The sequence below is a fragment of the Ictidomys tridecemlineatus genome, chromosome 6, assembly GCF_052094955.1.
Source record: "Ictidomys tridecemlineatus isolate mIctTri1 chromosome 6, mIctTri1.hap1, whole genome shotgun sequence".
NCBI lineage: Eukaryota > Metazoa > Chordata > Mammalia > Rodentia > Sciuridae > Ictidomys > Ictidomys tridecemlineatus.
In genome coordinates, this window is record NC_135482.1 from 164,630,506 (window position 1) to 164,646,809 (window position 16,304).

The following is a 16,304-nucleotide window of genomic DNA, read 5'->3' on the forward strand; positions in this document are numbered from 1 at the left end:
AGTTTTTTCCATTAAATATTCTCTAGGCTCAAAATAATATTACACTGGGCTTCTTTATAAATTCCACAGATTTTAAGCAATGAGGCACATACCATATCAAATCATCCCTAAGATCCCTGAATTAGTTTATCAAAAATGAAATCACACTATAAAACTTTTATTACAGAGAATCTAACACATGCACAAGATAGGTAACATTATAACCCTTCCCCATCTCTTCAGTGCTTCCTTACTCAAATATCTCTATTTTATCACTCATAAAAATTATTTAACAAATGATCTCCCTATAAGGTTTTGAGCTTAAGAACCAGAAATCTATCTTGTTTATCTTTATTAATCTCACTATGTAGAAATACCCTGGTCGTAACAGTCGTTTATGGAACACCAAATGAGTTGAGAACAGAGTATCTATGACATTTGTACAGCAAGCTAAAATGGACAAACAGGAAATTGGACAAAGTAATTTTTAGGAACATACAATAACAGGATCAAAGAGGCAGTTGGTATATTAGGGAAAAAGCACTGGAATATCTTCAATTCTTATCTAAATTTTGGCAACAATGCTATAACTCAAGCAATTACTTTACTTCCTTGTATCTCAAATTCTTCCTTTGTAAAATAAAAGGGAAGCCTCAATAAGCTCTGTATTTCCTCTCATGCTATAATAATGATACCAAAATAGAAGGATAACCTAACTCCTGAAAAATAGCACTAACAGAACAAATATTATATACCACAGCAGGTGATATAACTCTGAAGCAAAGGATGGAACATGCAAATCCATAAATGCTAAGAGGTCACATCCATAGCCAACCAAGAATTATATACACACATCCCACAAAATGGAAATTACCAACACATATGCTCATTCTGTTAAAAAAAAAAAAAAATCAAAGACAAATGTGATGATTTAGAAAAATAAATGCAAAATAATTTGTTTTTCCCTAATAGAAATTACAATAGATCACATCTAGCACATATGCACCGTGAATTGAAAGGCTCCTTAAAATGAATTACATCAATTATTTAGGCTGGGATATTTCACAATATTTTATATTATTCAAATATTGTGAATATAAAAAAAAATTTTAGCAAAAATTAACCTTTAATAATATATACATCTGTGGTACATTTCCTCTTCTTTCAACATTAAAACATGGGCCAGGTACAATGGTACACACCTTTAATCCCATCTACTCAGGAGGCCGAAGCAGGAGAATCACAAGTTAGAGGCCAGCCTTGGAAACTTAAAGGTAGGAACACTGCAAGTAGGCAGCCAGCCTCAGAAACTTAACTAGGCTGTGACTCAAATTTTTTTTAAAAAAGGAGGTGGGGCTAGGGATGTAGCTTAGTAGTAGAGCACTTCTAGGTTCAATCCCCAGTGCTAAAAGGAAGAAAACAAAGAAAAAAAAAAAACATGATAGGGATCAAAGACATTCCTAATCCTAAATACCACACTCCTAGACCTATATTTCAATTTCATAATCAAAATAAACCTTTGCTTTAAAACAAATGAACCTTCTGCCTCAGAAAAAAAGTAATAAGAGTAATCAATTTTGAACTTGATTAGCAAAATTATATCTATAATCAATATTTTTAAAAATATAAACTCTATTCAATACTGTAATATACACTGTAGAAGATTTTTAAAAAGAGAGACCTAAAAGTTAAATCCTGGCCCATAGGAAAACCTTCCCAACTTTATTAGCAAGGTAGTTTGGGGGAACTATAAAGATACAGTCACATTTCTCCAATATTCTTATCAAGAAAGCAAACAAAACGAAGAAAAATTCCAATGTGCATGTATATTTCAAGATGATTTTAAGCTAGAGGAGATCCCAAAAAAGAAATGTTACTAAACAGATCCAGATCTATGGGAACAAAATAAATTGAACCCCAAAGGGCATTTCTAACAAAGGCAACAGAGACCTTGAATGGATAACCTTGCAAAGTTTAAACAAAACAAATAACTTTTCAACCAAAATTTTTAAGGACAACAACAAATCAAAACACTTAATTTACACAAAACAATCTTGAAGGAAAAAAAGCATTAATTACTATGAATCATATTTGACATGTTCAAATATGAGGTTTAAGTGACATTTCTATTTTTTCTGTTTATGGATAGAACTATTTACTCCTGCTATTGGCAGGATCTTAATTAACCATACATGTCAATCAAGTCTAAGAAAGACCAATGACTGAAGAAATTCAGCTATCAAGCAGGCTAAATGATGATAAATTATGTCCTAACTAGTCTTTAATGTCAACTGGTCAAACAACACTATTCTAGGTCTCTTCCCTAAATTCAGATCAGGCAGTCACAATTCTTTATTGGTTGCAATGTTTCAAGATAAAATAATACATTTCTTTACAATCTATCAAATACATTTACATACATTATTTCATTTTAGATTTCCACAACCCTCTGAAGTAAAGCACGAAAAATTATTTTTCACTGATGATTTAGGGAAGTTAGATCACTAACACAAAGATCACTGCTAGAAGAGTATATAAACCAATAGTAAAACCCACATGCTCTGACCCTATATAATTTATATTCCACAATGTCTCACAATAAAAATAATCCTAAAAGCTATTGAACTTAAAGTCCATACTTTTCCCACTTTAAACCTTAATAAATGCCACAGGAATTCAAATTAAGATTTTAAAGCAAATGCAAACAGGAAAAACACTAGACTAAGACCACGTTTCAGAATCAACAAGTTAAACAACAAATGTAATGTTCAAGCACAATTCAAATACTACAGTATGAACACCTAAAAGTTAAAAAAAAAAAAAAACTATTCTAGTCACTATACCACACCATACACAACTCTGTATAATACATGCTGTTAAAGAATAGTTAGCTCTATATCATTTACATACACTTCATTTAACTTATTCAAAATAAAAAGGCCGAAAATCTTCACTTTTCCTAGTTTTAATCTCCTTTTGGCTTTGTTATACTTTAGTCTAGAAGTCTCCACAGTGAAATGCATAGGATTTGGGTCTGCAAAGTCCCCCAAAGGGCCATGTGTTAAAGCCTTGATTCCCAGTTCATGATGCTACTGGGGAACCTTTAAAGGTGAAACTTAGGTGAAGGAATTAGGTCACTGAAGGCATGTCCTTGAAGGGGGTGCTGGGACACAAGTCTCTACTTCTTTCTTCCTCTCTTTCTCTGCTTCCTGAACACTATGAGGTAAGTAATTTCTTCTTAAACATGCTCATACTATAATGTACTCCTTTGAGTACAAAAGCAACAGGGCCTTACAACTAAAGACTCATACCTCTGAAACTGAGACAAAATAAAAGTTCATTTCTCTCAGGCATTATGTCAAAGTGATGGGAAATTATAATAACAATCCACTGGAATGGGGAGGTAATGATTAGAATGTCGTTTCCATTTTTTTAAACCTCAAAATCAGAATTAATTTTTACTAATAATTATTATATACAAACCCACACATAAATTTATAAATATATATATATTTGGGTGGGAGATATGCTCAAAAACTTTCACAGAAGGAATTACTATTTAAGAAAAGATGGTGACCACTCCTAAAAAGCAATAAAGGAATATGGACTTTAGTGGACAGACGACTCTGGATTCATCAAATAATCAAAAAAAAAAAAAAAAAAGACAACCTATTAGAAGATGTTCAAGACCCTACAGTGCATATTCAAAAATTTCTCAACTATATTTGCATAATTCAGTGTTACAAATGTAACTTACCTCATCCTGGACTCCACTGGTAGTAGTCAACTTGCTCCCATCAGTAATTGTAATAATTATTGCTGGCTCCAAGAAAAAAGGGTTTCTTCCCTAAAGTCAAAAACACATCATTCATATTAAAAAGGTTAAGACTTTGGCTTTTTTTCCCTTTTTGAGTAAAAAAATCAGTTCTCTGTAGAACAGACTATATATAATTCCCCTGAATATATACAAATTTTTACATATAATATATACCTGTTTTTACATTTTTAAAAAAGGTTTAGGACATAAACAGTGGTTTACCCTGGAGAAATAGAACTGGGTAGAAAAACGTATTTTTCACTTTTTAATATATTGTTGTATTAATTTTTACACTGAGCATTTATATTATGTAATTTAAAGTATTTAATTTTTTAATGGGGACCCTAGTAGTAAATTCTAATAATCTGACTTTTTTAGCTATTATACATTACCATAACCAAAAGACAGTATTTTCTGAGAAACTTGCTTTAAACGCTTTTTTTAAAATTTTAAAAGGAGGCAAGACAGAAGGTGAACATTATCAGAATCTATGTCTGTAATCAAAATGTCTAATCAAATGACTAGGTATATGGACAAGACTATGAGAACTGGCACCATGGAAATACTAGGACCATTCTGAGCTTAGCAATAGTGCAACATGAGAAAATGCCTGGAGAGAGGAGTACAAAAACAATGGCAGCAGAGACAATGAATGAAATAGCCTGTCTATATAAGGAAAAAATAAAATATCTTCCTCTCAAATTGGCCTCTTTGAGTAATCAGTTCTAGGAGACATTTTGTGAGACTTAGACAAACATAACTGTGTATATACACAGTTCCCAATTGAGCCATTAAACACATTCAGTACAACTCTTTAAGACTAAGACCAAAGCACAGAAGTTTCAAGAGGGTCAATCTCGAAATTGAAATTGAAGGTACAGTCCTGCTTTGTGCCTGTAGTCTCAGCAACTCAGGAGACCAAAGTGACAGATCATTTTTTTGAGCCCAGTAATTCAAGGACACCTTGGGCAACACAGTGAAACACACCCTCCCACTCTCCCCTACTCCATGATAAGCAAGCAAAAAAGGAAAAAAGAAAATGAAAACTACCAAATTATCTACTACTGACAGTAAAACAGTAAACTATTCAACTAGATTTGAATAAAGTTTTATTGGCTATGATGCAGAACCATGTGACAAATCTTAATGTATATAGGAATCACATGCAGTTCTTAATAACATGCAATTTTTAATTCAGTAGGTCTAGGATGAATACCAAGATTATGTACTTTTTCTTTTCTTTACTATTGGAATTGGAATCTAGGGCCTCACATGTTAGGCAAGCACCCTACAACTGAGCTACATATTCAGCACACAGATTCTGCATTTCTAACAAATAGGAGATGACAATGTCCATAGACAACAATTAGAATAATCTATGGTTCTAACATCTTTCCCTTGCATTTATAATTTTCAATGTCCAATACATTATAGTATATCCTCAACATTTGTTGAATAATTTTACATAGCAATTAAGTGGTTATAACCTAATCATCATGGATGGAGGGAATTTGGCTGGATTAAACATTTTGATCATATCATGCAACTTACAAGTCGCACACATACTTCTCAAACCAGTGCCCAAGAAAAAGGTAAAAGTTTCTAATGGTCAAATAAAGTTAAAATGTTAGTTATATAATTTCTAGTAGAAGATTCTGAATGCATAGCAACATCAAAAGAACATCATAAGTTCTTATTGAAAGAAAACACGAATTTACAATCCTTCCCTCCTCATGTTAGACAGAATGCATTTTGGGAAACACTACATGATACAATGCCTCTCATTCCATTCACTCTCAAAATAAATAATAAATCCTAACACAGGTCTTCTCATGAAGCTAGATCCTAGCACTCATTCTCACCCCAGAGCTGTTTCCCTCAAGTAGACTGCTGTTAACTTTTCCCTGCTCAAAACCTATCTGATTCCTATTCATTCTCTAAGGTCCAGTTTAAATCATTCTCTTCTGTGAAATCTTCCCTTATTACCCTGATCTTCAATAATCACACTCTCCCCTCTCCAAATTCTAATAGTGTAAATTTGCAAATAGTTAAATAAGATAGAATGTTCCCTCAAATAAAAATCATCTGAATACCACTTATCAGGAGTATTTGTCCTCTTCTCAATTTTTTTTCTTTTTTTATCTTCCTTTTTTGTTTGTTTGCAGTGTTGGCATTAAATCTAGGGTCTCACACATGCTAGGCAAATGACCTACTACCAAGCTAAATCCCCAGCCCATAGTACATCCTCATTATTTAAATTCTAATTTAAATAAAAACTGAAAGCTAGGCACAGTGGTACACACCTATAGTCCCAGATTCTTGGAAAGCTGAGACAGGAGCTGACTGTTATCAGCCCAGGAATTCTAGACCAGACTGGGCAACAAAGCAAGACCCCCATCTCAAAAACAAACAAATATATTCACAAAATATAAGTATATATTGAGCAACAACATATGTACAACAATGTGAATATACTTAACACTACTGAACTAGAGACTTAAAAATGGTTGATAGTAAATTCAGGGCTGGGGACATAAATTAGTAGTAGAGCACTTGTCTAACATGTTCAAGGCCCTGAATTCAATCCCCAGCACCCTTCCCCACACCCAAAATGCCCATAGTAAACTTTATCATAAAGTGTTTTTAAACACAATTCTTAAAAACCACACCAGTTTGTATTGTTTGCTATTGTCTCATGTGGGTCAGCAAAGGATTGTCACTTTTCTTCTACACAACTAAGCAAGCACTGAGAACAACATATTTGAAAACTTAAACATTCATTAATTCACTGTCTATAGTCTAAAACAAACTTGCTCAGGTTCACAGTTAAGAGTGTACCCAAAACTTTAAGTAACTTCAAAAAAGTATAAATATGCTGTTACCTTTACTTCAATATAAATAAATGAGTTCTCCCTGAACATAACTTGTGAATTTGCTGCAATGCAAAGGTATCAAAAGGATCACTTCCCCCAGTACCACCAAAAAACAAAACTACTTCCCTCTTGTGTTTGTACAACCATTGTGTCATTGTGTCATTCCAACAATTGAGTGGCTACTACATGTCAGGCACTGTTAGGTGCATAATCCACATCTCTAATCCATAATAAATGCATATACATATGCACACATAACAATAAATTCCGTCTTTCTTGGTCTCTACAAATCACATTTTAGTTCAAAGGGAGATCAAGAAAACCAAGATGCCCTAATATCTTCAAAATTATTTTCTCTCTTTCACCCAACTAAAACTACTTTTGTTAATTTGCTGCTTTACAAAAACAAATCAGCAAAACTTTGAAATCTACCATATTGTAAACCAAATACTTTGGTCTTCTGTATCACTTCTATATTATAATATAAAGGCAAATTCTCCGACCAAAAGTCTTAATACTTATCCATTACTATTCCTATAAACACAGTGACAATTATATTTCAGAAGCAGAATTAGTCATATTTGTAATTAAGTAGCAACAGTATACTATATTAGACTCTTACGGATGAAGATGCCCACCCCAAAATTAAGACCATTGGTTGGCCCTCTGTATCCATGGGTTCTGTTTCTTGTTTGTGGTGCTGGGGATCAAATCCGGATACTTACACATCAGGGGTTCTTTATCTATGAAGTCAACCAACCACAAAGGAAAATATTCAGAAGAAAAACAATTGTGTCTTCTTATTCTTATCAATATGAGTATTCATATCGCATTTGCATTGTATTAGATATTCTAAATAACCAAGAAATGATTTAAAGTAGAGAGTAGAATATACATAGGTTATATGCAAATATACTGCCATTTCAGTATTGTGAGGGGCTATCAGGGATTGAACTCAGGGACACTCAATCACTGAGCCTCATCCCCAGCCTATTTTGTATTTTATTTAGACACAGGGTCTCAATGAGTTGCTTAGCGCCTCATTATTGCTGAGGCTGGCTTTGAACTTGCGATCCTCTACCTCAGCTCCTGAGCCACTGAGATTATAGGCATGGGCCACTAGAACCAGCATTGTGCACAGCATACTCCGCTATTTTAGATAAGGATTTTGGTAATTTGGAGGTCCTAGACTCAATCCCACAAATACCAATGGATGATTGTGTGTACTTTTTAAAAACTATAATGTCTAAAAATAGTTAAATTGTATTAATACTTAGCAGAAAGTTGGAAGTTAAGTTTAATCTAAAAATGTAAACACTAAAGTCAAAGTTACTTTTTCTAAGACAACAAAACAAAGAGTCTTATGATATACATAATACTCTTGGCAGAGGCTATGTATGAAAATACTGTAATAATTTAGGTCTCCATAAAGCAATAAAGCAATTATCTAATTTGACACTTAAAAACTTGGTGAGGTAAAATATTCAGTGATTAAATGACATAACTCAAGATGGTTAGCAGGTAAATTGCAAAGTCAGTACTTAAGGAAGATGTTCCAACTCTAAATCAGTCTTTCTGGAGCATCATAAGTACAACAGGTAACAACCAATAATCTTGGATACACTTCTATAACAACTTAGTTTTATTCGCCCAATGATGAATGGGGTGACAACCAGATTGTTGTTCTTTTTAATATCTGAAGCCAAAGTAACTATGGTAGTATTATTCCTGTTGTTCTCTGATTATTTACCCAATTTTTAAAATAAAATCAAAATATGTTTCCCAACACATGCTTGAATAAAACACAATATACAGGAATAATTACTTTTAGAAATATACTCTTTAAATTACATATGATAATTTACAGTTCTATAAACATGTAATATATACATAAACATATAATTTCAACTTTTACAGACTATATATTTGAACACAAGATAAAATAATGTTCTATAATGGCTTTAGATTTTGGAAAATTCAGATAAAGATTAAAGATAGAAAAAACTAAAAAATATGATCAATCCCTTTGCACCAATTTAATTAACCCACCTACCATGTATAAGATCCTTTCATCTCTAAGATGAAATAGTCAAGAATCATTCTTTAATATAAAAATTAAAGTAGGAATCAAATATGGTAGCATGCACCTATATTTCCAGTTACTTATGAAGCTAAGGAAAGAGGATCACATAAGCCCAGAAGGTCAGGATTAGCCAGTGCAACATAACAAAACCATGTCTCAAAAAAATACATAAAATTATAGGCTGGAGCTGTAGATCAGTGGTAGCACACTTGCCTGGCATGTGTGAGGCACTGGATTCCAGTCTCACATATAAATAATAAATAAATAAATAAATAAATGTTTATCAACATCTTAAAAAATACATAAAACTAGAATATAATGGCTAAATAAATAAAATTTATACATAAAAGATTTTTTATTTCTCCAGGAAAAAAATTATTCCTACCACTATTATATAAACATTTGAAATTAACGAGTTTATTTCAGCATGAATTTCTAAATCATCAGCACAAAGTAACCAGAACATATGGCTCCAAGAAAGTTTCTTATATACAATTTTGTATTATTTCTCCCCTACTTTGTACCGTATACTTATTCTTGGTGGTTGCATAATACAAACTGGTATCTGTCAATATACTTACCAATCAAATTAAAACATTGTTTTATTTATCTGCCAGTATCATTAGATTTTTTCATGTTTTACAAAAGTCACAGTGCCAATTCTGTGCAGTTTAATAATTCCTCTATCCTTATATTTAAGAGGCACTAAAAAGAGGCTTCCCTGGATATGTAAGCATGCACGAGGCCCTGGGGTCAATCCCAGCATAATCCCAGCATATCACCACAAAAAAAAAAAAAAACACTATTTTACATTTTTATTCTTAATAAAGATGTTTATAAAGTCATTCAACTTGGGGGAAATCCACTACAATTTCCCCTCAATATTCACCTTGGTCATTGTAATAGCCTTTAGCAAAAAAAAAAAAAAGCTCTGCTGCAATAAAGGCAGCCAGCAGAGGGACTAAAAGTTTACTTTTGCCATTAGCAAAATAAACTCCCAAGTTTTACTGTCAGAACATTGGTTCTTGGCATAAAGAAACCCAGACATATCACTAGAAAACATACTGCCAAGTAAAATGTTCTGACTCTAGAGCCATTAACAAATGGAAATCTTTTTATCATTTACAAAATAGGATTTTAACATTGGCCAAAATATTATAAAGTAAAAACTTAAGATTTCTTATTATAGCTCTCAACAATTATCATGATGATAAATACTTTAATCAAGGCATAAAATCTCAATACATTTAAATAATGTAACTGAGGTAAGTAGATACTATTCACTAAAGCTTATTTTATTTTTGCAAAAAGCATGCTTTTGAAAATGTTAAATCATATTATTTTGAAAAAAGTTTTGAAAATGTAAAAATAAGGCAATTTCCCCCCAAAATATAAGCTAACATGGATCTCTGGATCAGATAACTTTTCATTTTAAACAAAAGACTGGAGATATAGAAGAGGAGGCACAAGATTTTTACTATACCCTCAAACAGGTCATAATTAATCTTCTAAAGCAAAAGAAAAGCAGCCCTGAGTATTCAGTACAAATTGTAGTAGCTACATTTTCTGTTAAACCAAAGAATCCAAGTGTTTCTGTGCTACCATGCTCCACCATGTATGTTAGTTAGTCCTTTGAAAATCCTGTAACGCATTGTCAGTGCCAATATACACTAGAATTCTCCCATGATTTAAGGTTTCTATTGAAGAAAAAACATACATCAAGGATTAGCTCTTTGATTCTCCCAGGGTAGCATCTTCAGTTAACCCATACCCATCACTATTATTCTCAGTGTTGCTATATACCAAGAAAGTGGTGACAAACAGAATTAAACAAATGAGATGTTAAGCTGTATTATCCTAGGCTATAGCTATCACTAAGTAGGATAAAATTTTAAATGTACAGAAATAACTTGTGCTTTTTTCAAACTAAAACTTCCTTTTCAGGGGCTGAGGCTATAGTTCATGCGTGAGGTATTGAGCTTGATTCTCAGCATCACATAAAAATAAATATACTGTGTGTGGTTTATCTACAACTAAAAAATATACATAAAAAAATTTCCTTTTCAAGTAAACAACAGCAACAAGCAAAATGTGTTTAAAAGATGAAAAGAGCTGCCTTAAGAGACAAGTAGCATATCAGCAAAGGCTAATAACCATATACTGGACAGTACTGACTATATACAAAAGATCTCTGAATGATACATTAGAAAATTATTATATAATTATTTCACAAGATTGTTGTTTAAAATTTGTACTGTTTAAACTGCTAGACAAAGTAATCTCTAGATTTCTTTTCTTTACATCTTTATAGAATCTACACACAAGAAATAGGAAAAAAATGAAGTCTGCATTACCTTTCCTCTATTACCATGGATAAAAGTGGTAACTAAAAACTAAATATGTTACTCTAAAATGAGAAACCATCTCATATTCATTTAGAAACATTTCCTGGCTTTTAGCTGTAAGTCTGTCAAAATTCAAATATTATAAAGCAAATATTAAATTATAGAACCATTAATATTAATCATAATATTCTACTTTTACTTCCAGATTTCATATCCAAAAACTTATTAATCATATTACTGATAATAAGTACTACACTATACAAACTAAAGAAAAGAATCTTTTTTTAATACATACTTTGCAAATTAAGTAAATTAGAATAACATTTTTTAGATCAACAATGCTTAAGCCTCAGACACTGGCACACCACACAACCAGAACTTTTTCCCTATCTGCTTATTACCTACACACACACAATTTTTCTCAAAATCAGTTTCATTTTTGTTATCCTTAAAACTACATCAATAAGATCTATGAAATCAGTTTTGATGTGCTAATTATATTTGCCTATCCAACAATTACTGTCATTAATAGTGTTAATATTTTAAGGGTGGGAAGGTTCAATTAAATATGGGGATGAATACACAACTGGTTAATTATACATCCAAACAAAATAAATAATTAAAGCCAAAAAAGGCCTGACAAGCTTACATTTGAATGAACATCCCAAAGTCAGAATTACCAGCTTTATGTTTGTTTTAGAATTCATAAAGATTATTACTTTTATTGTTCACATCTCAACTGGTGTGGCACAAGTGAGTCTTTTGATGTCAAACTTAAAATATTCATCTTAAGAAATGACAATATCTTTTAACTATATACAAAAGATCTCTGAAGGATACGTTAGAAACTGATTAACCACAGTTGCCTCTGAAGAATGAAAATGAGCAACTTTATAACTTTTTAAATGGTTCACCTTTTTTTAACCATATGCATTTATTAGTATTCCAAAATAAAAATTTTTTAAAAACCTGCTAGTGTATAGAAGTCTATTATCGTAGGATACATTAAGGTCTATAATTAAAAAAAAAAATGTTAGAAGAAATATATTTTCAGTTTCAAGTAATTCCATTACAATTGTACACCAATATAATTCTTTTTTTTTCAACCACATAATCCCTTATTTGAAAAATATAACAGTAAAAACAGAATTAAAAAAAGAGCAAGAGCTGGGAAGAATCCTACATGTTTATTTTAATATAATGACTAACATAATCCTGGAATTTGATTTAAATAGGTAAAATAATAATGTAAGAAAGAGTAAGAAATATTCACCACAAAAACTGACTTGGTGAAAAATTAACATTAAGGAAACTCATTAACAGGGCAAAGTATAACTGCAAGGGACAATTACAAATTCAACATATCTGAAATATTAATATTTAATAATTTGGCAGAATTTAAATTTTCACTTGAACTGCAGTCTAAAGTTTGAATAAAATAACTCCAACAAATTGGTTTGGGCAATACCTAAAAAGTAGGAGGCAAACAGTGCTTATACTAGCAGAAGGGAATATGGACATTAGAATAATTTTACTTAAGAAATACTGATATTTTGGATAAAGAACCTAATACATCTGTTATATTAGAGGAATTAAATAATATCAACTTGGGAAAAATCTGTCCAATAAAACATGTAATAACAAACATATAAGATGACAAAAAATAATAAAAGCAAAGATGTAAACATTTTCAAAGACAGATGAACAAAGATAAAGATAAATGCTAATAATTTGACCTCAACAAATCATCCAGATCTGCCTATTCTCAAGATTAATCATTTCCTTAGGTTGCTGATTATCACAGAAATCTGCAGATGTTACCCCTCCAATTCTGGTTAAATCACAGCTTGAATATAGCATTAAGTAAGTTTAAACATTATAATAAGTTGATCTTGAATGTATGACAAAGAAGTAGAAAAAGACCCATTCTGGTGATTCACCCTGAACATCTACACTACAAATATGCTCTCAAAAGAATAAATTCACACATACACAAAACAGGATCTTCTTAAATTTAAAAAAAAAAAAAAAAGGAATTCTATGAGTCTTCCCATAAATAGCTTAGAGACTACAAGTGATAATGAAGAGGAACTGCCTAATAAAATGTTTTGGACCAGAACAGTTATCAATAAAGCATTATGTTTTCAACAGGAAGAAAGAAAAGCATTCTCAACCAGATGTGGTACCACACACCTATAACCTAAAGATACCTGGGAAGCTGAGGCAGAATTATAAGGTCAGCTTCAGCAACTTAATGAGACCTTGTCTCAAAACAAAATTTTATAAGGACTGGAGATGTAGCTCAGCAATAAAGCACTTTGCCTAGCATGTTTGAAGCCCCAGGCCCAGAACATCAGCAACAGGAAGAAAAAAACAAGACATGCATGCATTCATGATAAGAACCTGGGGAAGACTTTGACAGTATATTATTCCCATATGTTATGGTAAAAGTCAATCTTAATTTAATTATATAAGGCAAAATGTAAGACTAGCTTTAGGGCCCTGCTTTGGGAAAAAAAATGAGGATTTTTATTTTTCTAGGAATATTTGGGAGGAAATATTTTAATTTCTCCAAATGCATTACATAAGTATTTCTGGTAAATTCCAACTCAAATATTTACTGAGCTTATGCTAAATATATCCCCAAGTGTTTAAGAATTTAAATTTTTTCAAAATAGATGAACTTCAAGAAAATTTTATAAGCCTTCCTAACTTAACTGTGCATACAAACCCTCCAATGAATGATTTTATCATAGAACTATATCTCATTAAGAAGCGGATGTCATAATACTGCACAGATTGCTACATGCTTCAGAACATTACTATTAACTCATTAAAATGCAAACTCTACAGACATAAGATAACCATTATTTACATTAGAATTTATATTAATATAAATTGGACATTACCCATTCTGAATTATCAATAAAGACTTTGTACTACTACTACTTCAGCTAGACCAAATTTTATGGATGCAAACTCATTTTCTTCTAATTTATTGGTTTGAGAAATTAGATTGCACAACTAAAATGTCAAAAATGTTACATCCATCATTACCTGCAAAAGTACATAAATGATCAAAAACCATGACAACTCACACATTATAAGAGGCTACCAATTCCTGATAATCCAGAAGTCATTACCATGGATCCAGCATTTGTAACATCACTCAGTGTTACTGGCAGCCTAGCATTTTTAGGACACTGCATACTCAACCATCCTCAATTTCTTTTTTAAAATAATAGTTTGTTTTTAACTTCTTCAAAATAATTCCATTTGGATGTTTCCAGTGTTGAAATTCCAAAATAATCACAATACTTTGTTAGTGTTTCCTAATTTCTAATAAGGTTCTCTAGCATTAAGACAAAGGAAGTTTTCTTTTAACATGCCAACATCAACCTTATCATTTACTATATACCATCAACTAATGATACCACAATTATTTTTCTCATATATTCAGAACTATTTTCATGTCCATAACAAAGTTTTATAGATCATATAATCCTTTCAAGATTCTTTACTACGAAAAGTTAAAAGTAATTTTCATATATGATTGTCTCTCGATATACCAAATCAAATTTCATATCACATTTGCCCTAGAAAAAGAAATAGCTTCATATGAAAAAAAAAATCCCTCTAGGTTTATTTTATTGTCTTTTTCATACAAATGCATATAACAAACAATAAGGGATCAAACATTTTACACTTGATCTTTGCTAGGGGCAAGAACATCTTTCCCCTACCCCCATCCTAACTATTAACAACTGCATTCTAAAACACACAATTGTAAGGTCCTAGAAGTGAACTCTGCTCTTAATTTTCTCAAAGATTAAAGACTTTTCTTGCTTCGAAAATCAAAAACAAGTATTGTTAGGAAATTGTTTTTGAAAAATAAGTTGAGATTTTAGGAAAAAAGATTTGTAACAACAAGGGGAAAATATTTCAGAACAATCTAACATAGAGCCTCAACTCAAAACCCAAAGCAAAAAATAATAGCAAGAAATTTTACTGGAAATAATGGACAGTTAATTTCAGCTTCTTGGGATGGACACACATTGGATATAGAAGCTTATGGGAATATGTATTTGGTTTTTGTCACATTTCAGATTAGAAAGCTTTTATCCTTCTAAGTGTTTAGTATGATATTGGGGATGCTAATTATCATCAACCGAGTTCCTACCATGTGCCAGGTAGCTACTTTGTTGGAGGTTAACATATATTTCTAATTCTTACAAAAATTTTCAAGAATTGGTATTATTGACAGCACTTCCTGAGTGAGAAATCTGAAACTCAAAGAGGCTGATTTTCAATACTATATAAGTTGGTGCACAGCCAGTTCTAATAGAGAAGTTCCTTCCATATCATCACACTGCTTGCTCTAGGGAAAAAAACATATTAAAACAAAAACTCCTTGTATTTACAATTTCAATTTTTAAAATTCAAAGAAAATTTCACAAAAATAATTATAGGCTGTTATAATAATAAATTAGGTTATATATCACTTAATCACCACAATATTGCAAGATAGGTACTTTAAGTTCATTTTCTTAACAGGGAAACAGACTAAGAGGTCCTATGACTTTCAAGATCTCTTGGGTGGAGTGGGAAAATTCATAAATCAAGCAGATTTTTCTGAATCTTAAAGGCACAATTCTTAGAGATTTTAAAACAAAAGAAAAACATAATAGTCAACTAATTACAAAACTGCCAGGGGAAAGTTATCACTGCAGACCTAATATTGGCTGGCATACTTTGGAAAAGTGGACTAATTAACTAACAGTAATAGTACCTATTAACAGTAATAATACCCCTCTATTAACTATTAAATGTAAAATTTAAAATGCCATTAATTGATACATGTATTAGAGTTTAGGCCTTAACAAATGATATAAAATCTTGTCAGCCAAATCTTGTCATATTCTTACTTCTCTTCCAAAAGAGCAAGGAAGAGGCATCCAAATTAAGCTAATGTAACCAACAGTATTTGACATTGTTACAAAAAAGGCTAAATGCAACACAATGACAAAATGAAATGCTCCCAGGAATTGAAAGAATTCATACTGCACTCTATTGACACAACCCCACAAAGTGATTCAGAGATCTATGTTTATGCCTTTAAGAAAAATTTATTAAACATATAAATTACTAGTAAATTCTGTATAACTATTCCAAATCAATTATGAACCTTTTAAATATTTCATAAATGT

At 31.5% G+C, this 16,304-nt stretch overlaps 1 protein-coding gene across 3 annotated transcripts in view; it reads right to left on the minus strand.

The window, feature by feature from the left end:
* Ints6 (integrator complex subunit 6) overlaps nucleotides 1–16,304 on the minus strand; it is an 87,053-nt gene that overhangs the window by 60,062 nt on the left and 10,687 nt on the right. For all 3 annotated transcript variants that reach the window (XM_078016054.1, XM_078016055.1, XM_078016056.1), the window contains exon 4: nucleotides 3,737–3,826. In XM_078016054.1, coding sequence (XP_077872180.1) covers nucleotides 3,737–3,826 — 90 coding nt within the window. The remainder of the gene's footprint in view (nucleotides 1–3,736; nucleotides 3,827–16,304) is intronic.